Source organism: Ptychodera flava, chromosome 20, assembly GCF_041260155.1.
Source record: "Ptychodera flava strain L36383 chromosome 20, AS_Pfla_20210202, whole genome shotgun sequence".
Lineage (NCBI taxonomy): Eukaryota > Metazoa > Hemichordata > Enteropneusta > Ptychoderidae > Ptychodera > Ptychodera flava.
In genome coordinates, this window is record NC_091947.1 from 37,243,471 (window position 1) to 37,262,102 (window position 18,632).

The 18,632-nt window shown below is 36.0% G+C and overlaps 1 protein-coding gene across 4 annotated transcripts in view; it reads left to right on the forward strand.

Annotated features, from left to right (window-relative positions):
- Positions 1–18,632, forward strand: part of LOC139120866 (1-phosphatidylinositol 4,5-bisphosphate phosphodiesterase epsilon-1-like) — a 176,136-nt gene that overhangs the window by 132,960 nt on the left and 24,544 nt on the right. For 3 of the 4 annotated variants that reach the window (XM_070685485.1, XM_070685486.1, XM_070685487.1), the window contains 9 exons: positions 125–252; positions 833–955; positions 1,925–2,105; positions 3,417–3,541; positions 3,876–4,039; positions 4,598–4,756; positions 5,060–5,162; positions 5,710–5,906; positions 17,986–18,108. In XM_070685485.1, the coding sequence (XP_070541586.1) occupies positions 125–252; positions 833–955; positions 1,925–2,105; positions 3,417–3,541; positions 3,876–4,039; positions 4,598–4,756; positions 5,060–5,162; positions 5,710–5,906; positions 17,986–18,108 (1,303 nt within the window). Of the gene's footprint in view, positions 1–124; positions 253–832; positions 956–1,924; positions 2,106–3,416; positions 3,542–3,875; positions 4,040–4,597; positions 4,757–5,059; positions 5,163–5,709; positions 5,907–17,985; positions 18,109–18,632 lie in introns of those variants that run through there. The other variant, XM_070685488.1, reaches the window with a different exon arrangement.

Here is an 18,632-nt window from a genome sequence, read left to right on the forward strand (position 1 = left end):
AACTCAAGATTTAAAATACAAACATTTTCTTTTTTATACTTCTCTATTTCACAGATTTCAAGTAGTTTTTCATTATCTGAACTTAACATCACATTCTGCTGTTTTTTCTATCCCATTCATTTAGACGAACTCAGTCTATGTACAGTGAAGATGGTTTCCTTTTGCCACCAAAAAGCAGCAAGAAAGAAACTAATCACATTGCTAGAGAATTATCTGACTTAGTCATTTATTGTCAAGCTGTCAAATTTCCAGGTGAGAACTCATTCACTTGATTCGCAGGAATAAGGTACCATCCCATTTCTTGTTAGCCACCTTACTTAGTTTCAGGCAAATCTCATCAGGAATAAGGAATAAGGTACCATCCCATTTCTTGTTAGCCACCTTACTTAGTTTCAGGCAAATCTCATCAGGCAATAGAATTGCTTGGTTGTGTTTCTTCTTTTTCTAATTTAGGACCAAAATACAAAATGTCATATTTTGGACAATGTAATAGTATTGAAATATGAAACTCTTAGTTGTCCATTTGTTAGAGATATACATCAGAAAGTTTAAGCAGACTTCACCTTACTTAAAATACCATCAGTACAATGTTGAAATAAGAAAACAAATCATTGTGTGTCAAAATGGGTTTATAAAATAAACTATGTAGTTCATGTTCCATAACAATACAATGTTAAATGGACAGTATTGATCTATGCTTGAAAGCACTATCAGACAACAGTAAGGTGTAGTACTCTGTCTGCAAATCAAGCTATTTGAAATGCATCTGCAACTTTACATTTGTGGAGTACCTTTATGCTCTATAATTGTACTTATCATCCAATTTATGCAGGATTTCCTGAGGAACAAATAGTGGGCAATATAAAACAAAAGACTCCAACCAAGAAGATTGTACAAAAGACAACATCATGTACAGTTCAGATACCAAGTAGTCCATTGTCTTCATCAACTATAGGTAAAAAATGGCAAATTCTATAAGAACATTGGTATTTCAGGACAGTCTCAATGTCTTTCTCATATAATTTGTTTTATATTAGTTCAACATTTTAATTTTTTTACATTAAGTGCATTGCTATAAGTGACTGCACAGTAAGTGAGGATACCCACAATTTTACTTGATTTGTGCATTCAGACATTGTTTCAAAAGTTGAATTGCATGGTTATTTGTTAAATGTATGCTCCAAAATTATTGACTATGTGTAATCTTCTAGAGCAAATTGAATCCGATGTTTGTAGCTGCTAAAAATTACAAACTTTACATGGTAAAGTTATCAGCAACTGAACTAAGATGCAAGGTTTCATCATACCATCTGTCAGACATGCAAATTTGCATTGTTATGAATATTCAAAAAATCAATACCCTTACTCATTCTTTGGCCAACACAGGTGCAATTGACTCCCTTCCTTGAAATATTGTGGCTGTCAAAAATATGTATTGATAAAATTACAAAATTGCTATGTCCTCAGTGGGAAAGGTGCTGATCTTAATTTTCATGATTCAAAGTGAGACATCAGAAAGAAATGATCATCAAAGAATGCTGTCAGAAATTTGAAATATGGACCATGTTCTGTGCACACAAGAAATTTGCGTATTTTCAATGAGTGATCTCAGTGTGCACAGATCAAGGGGCATTGTGGGTACCGATACTGTTGAAATCAATGTAATTGTAAATTGGACGAGATGAGCATGTAAGATGAGCATGTAAGAACATGTATTATATTCTTAGCTGTATCCCAATCTATAGTTTGCTGTGGGATATTAGCACAATAGCAGGCATGTTTCCACAGTGAATGTTTGCTTTTCTTTTCCACTAGTATATCAAAAACTGAAAGGAACATTCTGATGAAGAGATGTTTTGTATATGCTGCCTTGCAATTTGACAAGTTAAATTGCTAATGTAATTTGTGTCTGTTAACTTTTCAGACATTGATGGCAGTCCTAAAGTAAAGGAGAGGCTTTGGTACAGTCATTCTGAGACCAAACAAACAGGCAGCCAAGACAAGCTTTCAGAGTTTATGAGGGCACCAAAATGTTACCACATTTCCTCTGTCAATGAAACTAGTCTCAAGAAACTCTTCAGGAAATTCTCTGCTAAATTTATTGAATATCCTTTCAAAGAAATGCCAAAGCTATGTATAAATGGTTGACAAAAAAGATTAAAACTCACTTCATCCGCAGTCTGTGTTGTATAATTCATCAATTGATAGTCACGTTGGATGCATTCTTTTTGTGGTATCATTTGTCAGGAAATGTTGCTTGCTAGGCATCATTTCTGAAAAATGATGCCCGCTGACTTCAAAAACTACATAATTATGCGCATGCGAGAACTGGAATGTAAACAAAGATGTTACCTGTGGCCAAGCAAAACGATAGTCGAGAAATTTCTATGCTTATCCTACTTTCTGAAGAAGACATGAACATGCTGGTTTCCAACAAGGACTTAAAATTGACGAAAGCAATAATGAAAGGTGCAATGAACATTTTGCAGAAGTGTTGCGATGCTGTCGGGAAACATTTTTTCCTCGGAACACTCAAACATATCACATGTGACAAGTTTTGTGCATGGTACGTTTTTATGCATGACTACGGATGAGGTGTGTTATAAAACACATATTGACTGGCCATGAGGGCAACAGCATATACCGTATGTCTTTAATCCCTCTGGCCTGTGAGTCACTTCCAAAACCGGTTTCCCAGTGGGGTGACTCACAGTCTCTCAGGGCACAGACATGTGCTGTTGCCCTCATGGCCAGTCAATGTGTGTATACTTATGCAGATCTTGCCTGCATTAAAAGTAAATATACATTTCCTTGTTTAAATGAGGGATAAGTTACTTGATTGCTATATGAGTTCTCTAAATAGTCTCCAACATTGTTTCATGGCTTTAATTTGCAGAGAATTGTGTACCTTAGAAAGTGTGTACACAGTAGCTGGTAACAGTTATAATATTTCACATTCAAAGAATTTTAGAAAATATATCACAACTGTGTAAAAGTTCAAGGGAAGATGAGGCTGTGTTTTTTGTCAGTAATACAGGAGTAAGTAAAACCATTGTTGTGAGTAAATAGTCAGAGATGTCTGTTCAAATGAATTCTCAGGTCAATCACACACAGGTCAGGATTAAATCACATTTAGCAGTCATATAGCAATATCCAGTGTTGATAAGGGAGAACTACAGATGCTATAATATGTATATCAGGAAGAAAACGTAATTCAAGATACAAAGTGTAGGAAACATTGGTAAAATTAATTAAACATTGAAATTGAAAGTGTAAATTTGAATGTAGTACAGCCAAAACATAATGTCATAAAGATCTTCAAGCGTTTTACACATGAATGCGCTAAATATTTGATCTGACTGATTTGTAGATGTATGTAACTGATGTTTGTTTCATCCCTAACCATTGATTCCAACGCATACTGAATACCAGCTCATGAGAACCTACCCAGCTGGCATGAGAATAGATTCATCTAACTATAATCCAATCGTTTATTGGGCATTTGGAATTCAGCTGGTTGCTCTCAACTTTCAAACAGAAGGTAATATGAATTTTCAGATCCTCCAGTAGAGAGTACAGCTGTATAGATAACGTGATTGACCATGGTATCTCTTGATTGTCATTATCATTATTGTCAAACCTACTTCTCAGAAATTATGTTCAGATATCTTGCATATTTTACATACATTGGTTAGACAGGATGACCAAACGTTGTTTTTTAATGTGATGAGGATATTTGCCAAGAACAATTGTTGGAGTATTCTCGTCAATGTGTATTATGATCAATGTTGAATCATTTGAGATTTACTTGTTTTACAGATATGAGGTTATGAATGTGTATGATAAAGGCCTCTTGTTGTTCTTTCCTTTCACAGACAACATCATGGCCTTGAACAGTGCCTTGTTTGAACAGAATGCCCGATGTGGCTATGTACTGAAACCAGAATTTCAAACAAATAAATCTGACCCTCTGTTCAGTAAATTTAATGCCTATGAAAAAGATATAGGAGATATAATTCCATGGAGTATAGACATAACAGTAAGTATCATATTGTCATTGTATTGCATTAATTGCTTAAAAGGTAACATGGACAATCAAGAAAAGTGCAAATTTTAGACTTCTGGTTAACGCAAATTTTAATTGTTGTACGGTACATATATATGTTGTAAAGATCATGTTCAAAATATAAAAAATCGCCACTTGTATTTTACTTATATAAGGACGTAAGCATTTTAAATGGTTACTTCTGAATATTGCCACTCATATTTGGAACCACAAGTGTTTTTGTAGGAGCTTAGCTCTCAACCAGAGTCCACAGCATTATTTGTTATTCAGTTGAGTTCTTAATCAGGCTTTAATACTACTGTTTTTCCTTTTAGACTGGCCGGATTGAGCAACATTTTTTCTTTTGAGTTTTTACCCCTTCCTACGTTTCATATCAATTGCACATATTTGAACATAATACAGTGTTAGATTGTGCATTAACAAGTTATAAAGAGTATGAGTATGTGTAAAATATGCAGTGCCTGGTTTGGTACAAAACTTACCAATAAAGAAGTGTCCATAACTCCTCTCTTAATATTTTCACGGTAACAGGTGATTTCAGGTCAGTGGGTGTGCCCTAATAATCACGCCGGAAGTCCGAATGTGGAAGTAGAGATACTTGGGATACCTGTAGATTATGCCAGAGGTAAAACCAAAGTAGTACAGAGGAATGGAGTCAACCCCATATGGAAGGAAAATTTTACATTCCAGGTACAATTTCAAGTATTTTTGACATGAAAATCAAAAACACCTACAAAATTTCCTTTCATCTATTATGGTCCAGGAGTGGGCATATTATTGCATTAATAAAGTTAAAGGGTATATACAGTGTAAAAAAAATTACATATCTTGAATTAGAACATTTTTCATGCATGAAGATATTTTTCAGCAGAAACAAATATGAAAACAACATGGATTAAGCTGAATTTAACAATGAAAAGTATATTAGTTACTTTAGAGTCCCTTGTATGGAATAACCAATTTCTCTTTCACACTTTCTTTGACTGAGCATAGGTGGTGTTAAAAGATTTGGCATTCATAAGATTCTCTGTGAATGATACAAGTGGTTCTGGACTGGTAGCTCATCGTATCATACCAATCAAGTATCTTAAGCCAGGTTGGTATAGGGTTTCCATGGCTTGCCTTTCACAGCAGACGTAATACAGTTTTTGTGGCCAAAGGCTATCATTCTTAAAATGAGGTTGATAATCGAAAAAATTGAAAAACTTGTGACTCAAAAACTACTTGCAGGTTGCTCAGATTTTACAAGGGTATAATATTTACCTGATGCAGTTTATTATGTGCCATTACCATCCTCAGATTGACATGTTCTTTCAAAGATACAAGTGAAACTGTCATTATCATTTGTGAAATCATACAATTTTCAATATTTCATTAATTTTACAATAGCATGCACAATACTAAAAACATCAAAATATTAGTGTGCAGGGAAGTCACTTTTGTGTGTTTTGTTTACATTGTAATTTTGTATGGCTCTCAGTCCAATAGGTTGTGGCAACAACATTAGTATTTGGGTAATTTGTCTCAGAAGTGAAGTCTATGTTTCATTAGTAAATCACAATTTGATGATGATCAAGAACAGCGAAGGTGAAGTTATGCTGTGTTGACCCATAAGGTGATGCTGTGTACGTTAACTTAAACAGGTTATCGTCATGTGAGACTCAGAACTCTGCAAAACCATCCACTGGAACTTGCAACTCTATTCATACATGCCAAGATCAAGCAGATGGAATTGCAGCATTGTAACAATGTTGACATTGAAAAGAAACGATGGCTAAAATCAAATCTGCTCTACTACAACATTGGTAAAGATACAGAAAGCAAGTTTGACTTCAGTGAGGTAAGTGAAGGCTTCAAAATATAAGAACATAGATTAGAATTTGTTTCATTTTATAGATGAAGGAAAAACGATTTGATGATTCTTGAATATGCAGATAGTTAGTGGTATGATATCTTATTCAAATATAAACTTTACAACAGCAAAAATGTTTTACAGCTATTTAATGTTTTAGGATGTACATGTACTATTGCTCAGTTTTTTTAGCTCCCATATATGCATATGTGTATATGCAAATGAGAGGTATTCTTATAAGGTGGTAAAATGTCGTTTGTATGTATGTATGTCCGTCCTCTAAAAAAACACCTAAACCGCAGCACCTACTGTCTTAGTATTTGGTGTACAGGTAGACCCAGGGGTGGAGATGTGAATTTGTTCAAATGAACATGTCAGTGCCAAAAATATGCAAATGAGGGGAAAAAAAGGAAAAATCCTGCAAACGGCTAAAACTAAGTAAGCATTGGTCAGATTTGGTTGAAACTTAGTATGCAGATTCCTTTAGGTATTCTTAATTATATGTGCCAAAATTTGGGGTGAAATTTGCATGTTTGTATTTTTAGGGTATTTTTTTCCATTTTTAGTCAAAAAATCTTGTTCTCGGAAATCGCTCGTCTGATTGCTCTGAAAGTTAATATTCATGTTCCCTAGAGTGACCTCAGTCATGCTTGTACAAATTGTATTGATATTGTAATATTTGTAATTTTGGGGCAAATTTCCAAATTTTTGATAAAAAAAATTTTTATCCAAAAACTACTGATTTGATAGCTTTGATATTTGGTATACAGGTATCTAAGATTAATCTTGATATAATGTATTGAAGTAATGTTGAAACTGGCAGTTTTTAGCTCACATTTGGTTATACCAATGTGAGGTTATCGTATAAAGCTGAAGTCGATGGCGTCTGTATGTATGTATGTTCGTACGTATCTACAGTATGTCTGTCAACATCAAAAACATGCAAACCGCTGCACATTTCAGCTTAGTATTTTGTGTGTAGATGCATCCTGGGCTATAGATGGGATTTTGTTCAAATGAAGTCTGCATTGCCAAAATTATGCAAAATGAGCTTACAAAATGTGAAAATGGTCAAGAATTAATAACTCAAGAACCGCTGTTTTGATTGCTTTGAAAATTTGTGTGCAAGTACCTTAGGTGAACCTTATACAGTTTTATGAATATTGTGAAGATATCTTTAATTTTGTATTTTTGCTGAATTTTTTGGTGATTTTTCTCATTTTCAGTAAAAATTATTCTTCTCTGAAACCGCCAGCCCAATTGCTCTCAAATTCGGGTTGGATGTTTGCGAGGGTGTTACTCTTCTAATTTGTTGAAATTATTACAAAATTGGGAAAATTACTATTTTGGAACAATTTTGTCATTTTTGGTCAAAAAATCTTAAACAGTATTTTCTTTTTAAAGCCCCTGGACAGACAGCTTTTATATTTGGTACACAGACATACAGAGATGACAATAGTTAGATATGTGGAAATTGTCCTGAATATGCAAATTTGTATTTTCAAGACAATATTGTCATTTTTGGTCAAGAAAACTTGTTCTCAAAATTACTTGTTTGATAGCTTTGTAATTTGGTTTAAAGTCCCGAGGGATGTTATCAGATAAATTTTCTGGTCAAAGTGTTGGGAAACTGCCAAATTTGTATATTTTAGGTAATTTCTCAGTTCGTGACCTTAAATGACCTACACCAAAACAGGATATGCTGTGAGACAGTTTTGAAGGCTGTGAACATAATTTTGTCATATTTGGTATCAATTTGTAGGAAAATTTGATCCAGAACACAAAGCTGAGGTGAATGTTTTCATTGCGGACCAATTTTTGCAACTTTTCTATGTAAGACACACAAGAACTGATGAGAAATTTGGATCCAGTATAATTCCAGATGTTGTAATCACCACCCACAGTGGAAGGCATTTCACTATCTGTGACTAACTTAAGTGCTGTTTACATTAGAATGATAACACTCATTGCATTAATTAAAAAATTACCAAGGTTGTAAATACATTTCCTGTCATCTTGTGCAGCTGCCCTTATGTAATACCAAGGGGTGGAACATTTGATATTCAGGAGGGGGTAGAGTCTAGAAGATTGATGAGGTAGCAGTACAGTACTTTTCTACCTGATCCCTTGTACATTGTTTTGCCCCAATCCCACCTTTTCTTTTTATCAAGCCTTCTCTGTCTAGTTTTTGTTGTTGACATTTGCTTATGTATGTAGGATCTGCTTGTCCCATTGCTATAGAAGTTGATATGCATGTTCCTCAAGATGACCTTCAGTACCTAAGTTGGAGACCTTATTTGCTTTTGTCATTCTTGTTTTTCCTGGTTTAAATATTTCTTGAATGGACCAATTCAAACCGAATGTGAGCACATAGTGTCCTTTGATGGTATTTTTTGCTCACGTGTTGACACACGTGGGCATATGTCGCAGCGATGTCTGTCTGTCTGTCTGTCTGTCTGTCTGTCTGTGTACTCAATATCTCAAAAATGGCTCATCAGATCAGAATCAAATCTGGTACATAGATTTAGTTTGCAAATGGCAAGAACTGATTAGTTTTTGGTGGGTGTGGCTTGCTTACTTTTTGCTCATTTGCATAATTAATGATTTTAGAAAAAACTGATATATATTGACAACGACCGCACACAATTTGATGAGATTCGCTACAAATGTTGATCACACCAAGATATATCAGCTTTGAAAGATATTAAGGGGTGACGTGAAAGATAATTACTAATTTGCATGTTTAATGAAATTTCCTAATTAGGAGACTGGATCGAGTAAATTCAGATATATACTCAGTATATATCTGAATTTACTAGATCAAAATTGACGAAACTTGGTATGCATATTGAAGATACTATGATTTAACCTTATTGAAAGTCATTAAGCATTTTTACTACATCCAAATCCCAATTTCTATATTTAATGAATTTTTGAAATTAAGGATATATATTTGAAGTTACATGACCAAAATTGATGAAACTTGCTATGTGCATTGAAGATACTATGATAAAACATTATTAAATGTAATTCAGCATTTTTACATCAGCCAATTCCTAATTTGCATATTTTATGAACTTTCCTAATTAGGGGTATTTATCTGATTTGACGAGACCAAAGTTGATGAAACTGGCTATGCACATTAAAGATACTATTATGGGGTTCACATCTAGGCCAGGGCGGCCCAGAACTAATCCGGCAGAATGTGAGAAGATAAGCTAATCTTTTGTCCGCGTTCACATTACGTTCAACGCTGTCCTAGCCTAGATCATTTGGTAGCGTCTAGCCGACCGTTGACCTTATACAGGTCAAAATACATTCATCAGATACATTCCAGTTCCTACATAGAAAATCATGTCATCCAAAATCAACCTTCAAGGGCCTAATCAAAGGCGAAACATTAAGGTACATGAGGACATGTAACAATGAAGAAGACTTCACCAACAAAGTCAAAACATTTAATGAAAAGCTATTACTGCGAGAATATCCACAACAAGAAATATCAAACATCAATGCGGAAACAAATTACGCTACACGAAGAACACATTTAAATCACAAACAAACGCACAACAACAACAACACAAATAAATTGATATTTGCTACCAAATATAGTCCACACATCAAAACAAAAGACATCAAACAAGCACTCCTGAAGAACTGGGAAGAAATAGAAAAAGACCGGCGAGTCCCAAAACCCGGACCGAGACGAGTCGAGACGAGACCATAATGACCCCTCAGGCCAAGCGTTGTAAATACATCATATATACAACACTACAGTAAGCTTGCAGTTTATTGATAGTGTCAAAGATTGATGCACAAAGCAAGATATAGCACAATCAACGATTGGAACAACTGAAAAAAGATTGTTGAGGTTTTTCAACTTGAGTTCAAGGCGAGCTTGAAACATGCGAACTGCGTCGGCATTTTGGCTTATAAGCGATAAGCACCAGATTCAGATTTTACTATGATATCTACTGTGAATTCAGTAACCTTGTGTTAGAAACATACATACAGGAGATTTAAGTAATCATTTTTTAGAAATTAGATTCACCATTTATAAAGACATTAAAGGAAAGTAAACTGAGAGCTCATATGTTAATTTTAATACAGTGGCTGCACCATTTTTTCTGCATTACCGATAGTACATTCATGTATGTTATGTGTGCGGAATTTGAGGCAGCCTCAGATTCAGATTCAGATTCGGAGGGCTATGTAACCACTGACTAGAATGTACGAAAATGAACAAGCATAAGTCGATGGTAGGAGTGGGATATCACTTCTTTGACTAACTAGACAGAAGTGGAACAACGTCCTTTTCCCCGTGGCATTGATACAGATGCTGCCTATGTGCAAAAATCCGTAACTTTTCTATCAGTAAGATAGGAGGTCTTTGGTCTCGTCTCGACTCGTCTCGGTCCGGGTTTTGGGACTCGCCAAAAGACCAAACACTAAATAATTATTCACGATGAAACCGATCATCCCTTACAAAAGAAATCCAAACATTGGCGACACACTCATAAATGCACAAGTACACAATCTTAGAGAACGACCGAACACAATGAAACACAACAAACTGACCCAAACATAAGTATTCTAGCCTCCTTGCTAGACGAACAAAACACTGACAATAATTAAGGAAACCGCTGCGAATATCCCTATATCGCAAATTAATTAGCAACAGTATTGCTAGTGCCACAGATCATCTTGCAGTTTGTTTATCGAAAACACTGCGGGGTGCGTGTGCGGTGTCCCTTAGACAAAACACTATTGCAGAAGCCGTTCATATAGCGTGAACGATGGTACATTAAAGGATTAACTTTTACAAGTAAAGTTACATTGCTTTTGCCAGTTTTTGTTGAATTGCTGTGGTAAATTCCATTGCCTAGGGAACATGTTGAAGCAACCAAATTCGACAGACTTTCCCTGAAGAAAAAGTGCAGGAGAGAAAACGTAGGTACTGTCATGACTTTGACTTCGTTTCCTTGTACAGGCGTTGTCATCATAAATGCCGTCATTACCACTGTCTCACAAAAACTGTAATTTGCGTCCGGCATTGAGGTGAAATCCGTATTTTAACTTTTATTTTCATAAAGTGATCAGTTTACGTCGAGGTTTACAATGTGCGTAGTTTTTCTATATGATGTACAACATGAACCTTTTCACGTTTAACACCACCGAGCGATATGTCATCTTACCTCAAGCATGTACTTCGACAATTTTCCATCAAACGGACGGCTTCCTTGAGTGAAATTCAAAGTCTCTAATTTATAATCTCGTTTCGAAGAAACCGATTTGCCGACCGACCGCTTTAAAGTAGATGCGTATTCTTAGAGTGACAGTGAGAATAGACAGTTGTGTAAGTAACCCGTATTTTATCGGCCGTGCACCGATGTAGTTTCTAAAAAGTTACTACTTGTAAAACTTCCAGGCTTCGAGGTTCTGTTATCCGACATGTCGTAGCGAAATTCTGTGAGAACTACAAGTAATACAGACAAAAGTTTGGGTTTCTGACGGTTCCATGTATGAGCTGATTATCAAGTTGAAATTATTGTGTGGATAGTCGTTGCTGCTGGTCCGCGGCGTGGCGGGAATTTGTCACGTACAAACATTCTTCAACTGTCAGCCATATAAACCTCTCCAGTTTTCATCGACGGCTTTCGTGGTTTCGAAGAAGACCTTTTTTTCTCAGATATATTTCTGACAACCTCGGCTTAGAGGCAAAGTCGATGTCGTCTCGTAGTACACCCTGTGCGAGTCTCGGCCTTGACATGACACAAGCAGACATACGTCACTGTATCAGTCACATTTATTTGGATGCGTCATACGGATATATCATTATTCGGGGGGGGGGGTATCGGACTAAAGTGGGCACATAGTAGAGTTTTCTCAAGAAATATAAAACGGAAAAGGACAGTCATATCATAAATTTCAAAGAATGCTGAAATGCCATAGTTTTTAATCGGTAATCGATGGCAAAGTTCGTATTTTGACCTCAACGTATCCAATCGAGAAAGTAAACTTGGCATGACTCAAAGTTTGAAAATGTGTTGTCTTGTCTCCCGCGGCCTGGCATGGCCCGAGGCACTGACGTTTCGTACTTCGAATTCTGAGAGCTATCAAATCGTCACGATCAGCGGACACGAAATTACTATTTTCAAATTGTCATCACTGAAAAAATACAGAGAAATGAGAAAACACGGTGAGAAAAAAGGCATTTCATCGATGCTGTTGATAACCTTCCTTTCGCTTCTGATCTACCCAGTGCAAAACTGGTACCTTTTCAAACCACTCATGACTCAGAACCCAACTCATTCCAACTGGCCCGATACAACCGGCCCGAATTCAATTTGTTGGGAAGGCAACGATAGCTTTTCCTGCAAACGTAGACAGACCTGCAGTGTGCACTGAAAGGAATAGTTGGCGACATCTTTTCGAACTCTGAAAATATAGCTAAAGAAGGAGCCATATCTCAGTCAGTACGGCCAAACCTTAGCGTTCACACCGACTATGGGGACAGAGCATTTTCAAACGAAACGGAAATGTCAAGGAAAGGCGATGACTTATTTTCTAAAATTGAAGAAAATGCTTAAAATTTGGCTGTGTTAGTCAATCAAGCGAAATATTTTTGTTCCAATAAAATCAGTCTCGATTCTACCCTCTACTAGACTAAATCGACAACGGAGGGTGTATAGGTACGCGGTAGAACGTGTAAATCTCAACAACGGGCGAATTGGTTTCGGGCGAGTTGATTCTTGGCTGTTCAAGTTGGAGAAGTGCGAGTTAATTGTCATTCGTACAAAACGGTCAAGAAACTTCAGGAAAATAGGAAATCAATGACATTTACCGCAGACGTGGTGATACACATACATGTAGGCAAAAGCAATTTAACTTCATAGAAAGTCAATGCTTTACTTCAGTAATTTATCGGTCATGCAAAATGAACGGCCTCTACTTTATGAGACACCCAACGGTGTTTTGATAAATAGACTGAAAGATGATCTGCCAAACTTCATGCACATAGCGATAGTGCTGCCAGCTAATCTCTTTGCGATGTAGGTATATTCCCAGCGGTTTCCCTAAGTATATTGGGGCTTGGGTGTACCAACAATTATCGCGAACCACGAACCACGAACAGTGAAACATAAATCTAAGGAGAGCAATCTCCAAAGAAAAGCGACTGAGGAAGAAACCACACACTGGTTTCGAAACGTAGCGTCAAAGGCTGGGGTCAAAGGATCACCCTGTCATTCGACAGCCAGATTACGGCTACGTCTCGCCATGGCTTATATCTACACCAATAGCCAAACACACAAAATCAAACCATGGAGGTAGTAGAGACCTCCATGATCAAACACAAACACAGAGAACGAAAAAATAGTGTAGGCGATGTGTGCAGCCGCTTTCCCTTTATTACAAACGCTGTGAGATGATATTGTAGGCGATTCGATCCCTTGACGTGCCGTCCATCAGATTTTTCACCATATCTTCGTTCCAAATGCCTAAAAGAAACTTGATTTCTTCCGTAGCCCAGTTGACTCCTCGACTCGCCATGTCTAAATGATACTGAATCGTCGAATAGGTCAAAGACTACACTGCATGTCAACTACAGAGGGCGTCAACTGGGACCTGAGTCGGACAAAACGCGTTCACATACGCTGTTTACTGCTCGGCCAGAGACCTGGGTCGGCCACAAACCACCCCTCTCGACTAGGACAGAAATTGTCCGGACAGTGGCCGGCCAGAACCGTTCACACCTGTTATTTTGGTCGGCCACGAACCTGGCTAGGACAAGGGCCTAGTCTTTTTTGGCTAATGTGAACGGCCCTTATGATAGAGCATTATTGAAAGTCACTAAGCATTTAAACTTTAGCCAATTCCTTATTTGCATATTTAATGAACTTTCATAATCAGGGATATTTATCTGTATTGACTAAACCAAAGTTGACAAAACTTGCTATGTACATTAAAGATGCTAAGATAGGACATTATTGAAAGTCATTAAGCATTTTTACTTCATCCAGCTCCTAATTTGCATATTTAATGAATTTTTACCTTCTCGTGTCTATTTATAGACAGAGAAGGTATTAGAGTTGAAAACCAGTATGCTGCTGTCAAGAACTTCCGTCTGTCAAGACTTCCGTCTGTCAAGATCCGTTGACGTCATGCCATTGTGATGGGTCATATCATAAACTGGTGGGGGTGTTCATGGCTCAGGTGTTAAGCCTTTCTCCAAGGTTTCTTAGTTGACTACAATCTATTATAGACTACTGAGCTGACGTTAGGGGTACTCACTTTGTGTTTGCTCACTCTGTGAGCGCTAGTGTTTGGTACCGAGTTGCGTGGATATCCCCTCATGGCCTCACGTGATCTGGGCCTGTTGCATAATCTGCAGAGATGATCATATGCCTCCGAGTCTGAAAACTGTCATTGTGTAAGCCTGTCGGCATTTTCCTTGCATCTTTTCTCATTTAATTTTGCAAAATATCGGCGAGTACCTCAATATTTCAAGATAACCCTTTCTTCCCAATCGTTTCCTGGAGTCTCAGAGTCATATGAACGAAAATGAGTGAGAGTTTTATACAGGAAAATCGGACGTCGGCCATGTTCAATGTTTACAGTACAATCAGAAGTTTACGTGGAGGAATTAATCAACAAACACTGTTCATGATGCCCGCCCTCTAGAGGCAGACCCTCCTATATGAAGTACCACATTTGATGCTTGTGGAAAGCTTGACCACACAATGGAGCATTTAAACTTTAGAAAATGACAAACTGAATAAGAAGGTATTCAGAAAATGTCAAATACTGAGGAAAAATGCGCAAATATTCAAAATAAACACGTTAACTGACTGGTTAGCTATAAAAAACAATGAAAATGTTTATGATCAAAAGTTTTGAGATGCGCACATTTTAACAAATACAGAAATTATTAACATAATAAATATAAGACCAACTATTTTTTCAGGGATGGGACAGGTTGGAAATGAGGGGTGAGAGACAAAGGCACTCCTATTGCTGCATGTGGATGAAGCCACACCATTTCATTTACAGCATACTTATTCACTGTGTTGTGTTCAAGTTCCATATTGTACTGACTGTCATACAAGGATAACATAAGCAAATCAAATCAAATTAGAAAAGGATCAATGCTGTTGTGTGGATTTTGCTGAACATGGCTGATTTTAATATTTCGCTCTATATATTTGGTATCCAGCAAAGGCATATTTTGATGTAAAGTCAAAATTAACACTACATTGCTGACAATATATTTTACCGTTTCTGCATGAACTTTTCTTTTTTAAATTATAGTATATTAGTACTTCAAACAGATTAACAGTTATCGTGATGTCAACCCATAATTTTACATCACAAGACTGTAATTCTGCCAATTTTTTTTGTTTTTCAGTCATTTTATAAATTTTGCACTGCACAAGATGATTGAACAAATTGCAATGTTTGAATTTGTAAACTCAACGAATAAAAATCCTTTGGTCACAGATGAAATTATTTTTTGAAAAGAAATTTACTCTTAAACACTTTTAGCAATATTCTTTACACGGTCATGTATTTCAAGGAAAATATGCCTATTAAAAACAGTAATTTCTTCACTTTCAATTTTTTTCAATACTATGAAAATTATCAGCCATGAAGTTATACAAACACAAGACCAGATAAGCGTTTTTCATCATTTCACAGGACTCTTTGGAAAATCCATTAAAAACAGTTAAAAGTGACTTAAAATGATCACTTGGTATACATTTAATTTACAGATGCCAGGTTGTGTATTTCACATGCACTCAGGTCAGTAAGGAAGTGCGTCATTACTATTTTGGACTGTTAATTCTTATTTCTGAATTTTAACTTTTTTTCCACATTGAACTATCTTTAGGCAGTTTATACTGTAGCTTAGAATTTTTTTGATTGATGTATTAATCATCTTTTGGGTTCTTGGTCCATATCCCACCTCATGCCCCTACATCATCAACTATTTACCAACAACTCCATGCCAACAACCAATTACCTGACCTGGCCACACATTAGAGAAGGTACAGCGTCATTGACGGTATTTTTGAAATTAGGGATATATATTGAATTACATAACCAAAATTGATGAAACTTGCTATGTACATTAAAGATACTATTATGTAGGCTAACATTATTGAAAAGCATTAAGCATTTTTGCTTCAGCCAATTCCTAATGTGTGTATTTAATTAACTTTCCTAATTGGAGATATATACCTGCATTTATTTGATCAAAGTTGGCATAACATGCTATGTACATTGATGATTATACCTGGTTATACCAATATTGGAATCATTTTGCACTTAAATTTTCATGTCAGCTAATTTATAGTTTGCATATCTAATGAGCTTTCAAAGTTTGGAATATATAGTTTGAAGGACTTGACCAAAGGCAATTAATTACACTTGCTATATAAAATGGTGATAGAATGATAGCAGTCAAAGAAATCAATTTTTTTATTTCAGCTAATTACATATTTGAATACTTAATGACCTATAGAGTTAATCTGTGGTGAATATTGTTTATTATGTTGATCATAATTGTTTCAATCAAGTTGCAAACATGTGGCAAAGGTCAAATTTACACATAACTGCAATATATAATGAAACACGTGAGCATTTAGAGTTCATATCTGGTTTTATTTTGGGGGCAATTTTTGCCTTTTTTGGTCAAAATTTTTTTCTCCCACAACTACTGATCTGGTAGCTTTGATATTTAGTGTACAGGCTAGATATTGAAATTAGGATGAAATATATCTGCAATCTAGTATTTTAGGGGGCAATTTTTCTCATTTTTAGTCAAAAAAATTTGTTTCTCAAAATTTACCAGTCTGATTGCTTTGATATTTAGTAAACAGGCTCTTAGGGTTTTTCGTTAATATGATATATTGAAATTAGGTTGAAATCCGGAATTTTGAATTTTTGCGGCAACTTTGCAAAATTGTCAATTTTACTGGGATATCTTTCATTTTGTATTTTTAAGATTTTTTGCGGGGAGCATTTGGTATGGTAAACTGTATTTGGTGTTGAAATGCAGTAAACAAATCATTAGAAACCATAGCCGAGGTGATTTTAGCAAGTTTGGTTTCCAACAAATATATTCAAAAATTTTTTCAGTGTTTAAGAGTGAGGGAGGGGGGTTCCTGGCAGATTTTGGAAAAAGTTGCAAACAAATGACAATAAAAAAATCAGGCAGAGGTTTGACAAAAAGAAAAGGTGGGAGAGTGGGGGGAAAAAAGGATGTACAATGTATCAGATAAAAAAAATAATGTACCTCATCAATCTTCCAGACACCTCCCCTCCCTATATCAAATGATCTACCCCAATGTATTTTTGAGCGCAATTAACCATGCAGTGTATTTTAGTTTAAGATGTCAAGTTAGGTAAGGATTTGACAGGAATAGTCAAGTTCACCATAGTTCAATTTCTTAACTTTATCTCTTGTATCATCATCCTTGTGTAATTGGTTAATTTTGTAAGTTGTTCCAGATGTGGATTCACCAGCTGTTCTGGAAGAAAACAATGTTTACTTTTGGCTGTAGGGTTTCTGACTTAATGATTGTATGTTGAAAGCTCTCCATGTATCTGGTGTATGGGCAAAATGTAAACATTGGTTGCATGTTATGTATTTCAGTCTATGTCAAATATTGTAAATGAAAAATTAAGAACAGTTTGCTGTGTGCTTGTAAAAGATAACACAATTATTTTTCAATACATAAACTGCCTTGCAGATTGATTGTCTTAAAAATTATCACAGAAGTAGAAAAGGAAAAGAAACTAACTAAATTGCTGTAACATATTCACTCCCAGTGCCTTTTAATAGGCCTATACTTAACTATTTTATCATTACATTCAGCTGTTTGTTATATCTTTATCACTCTTCATGGCCAAGGCACACTTGAGGGCCAATGTCATCATTCTGTGCCAGTCTGTGTATGTCAGTCTCTCTGTATGTATGTCCATATTTCATACAATTGTTGGCTTGTTTTGATAACTATGTGGGAGCGAACAGTGATATTGTCACTATTTTTATTTAATTGGATAGATATTTGGCGAGGGTAAGAAGAGAAGAACATTAAATTTGACAGTGTTTGGAGTGATTCCAAGTGAACCATGTTCCAATCTGAAAGTAACACAAGAGACTACTGCCCAGGAAGTGATTGCACAGGTAAATTTAATGGAATGGAATCTGTTACTCTAAACTATGATATGTAAGAGTAAACTTTTTGAAATTTGATTATATCGATTCAGTGTTGTACCTGAGACAGACCAATGTTGCAAAATTTGCAGCCATTATTCCTAATTGTATTGTGTTGCGTCCCAGGACGCACCGACACAGCAAAATTGAAGCAGTTAATCTGCATTTTATAATATCAATTCAATGATGCACCTAGGATGTGCCAAACACAGCAGTAATTGTAATCATTTTTATTAAAATCATTCTGTACATAAGTAACATTGATACAAAAGTTTATCAAGTGTAGCTCTTGGTGCAATAATGAGCAACTTATCCCTTCATCATTAATACAACGTTACAACCATTTTCAGTATTAGACAGCGAAGTTACTGCAGTGAATTGCAATAAAACTGCTTACACTTATTAGTTTCAGCTGTAGCTAGCTGGCAAAGTCGACAACATTAACGGGGTCAGATGACACAAGATCGACTGTAATTCTGCATGTGGGCAGTCAG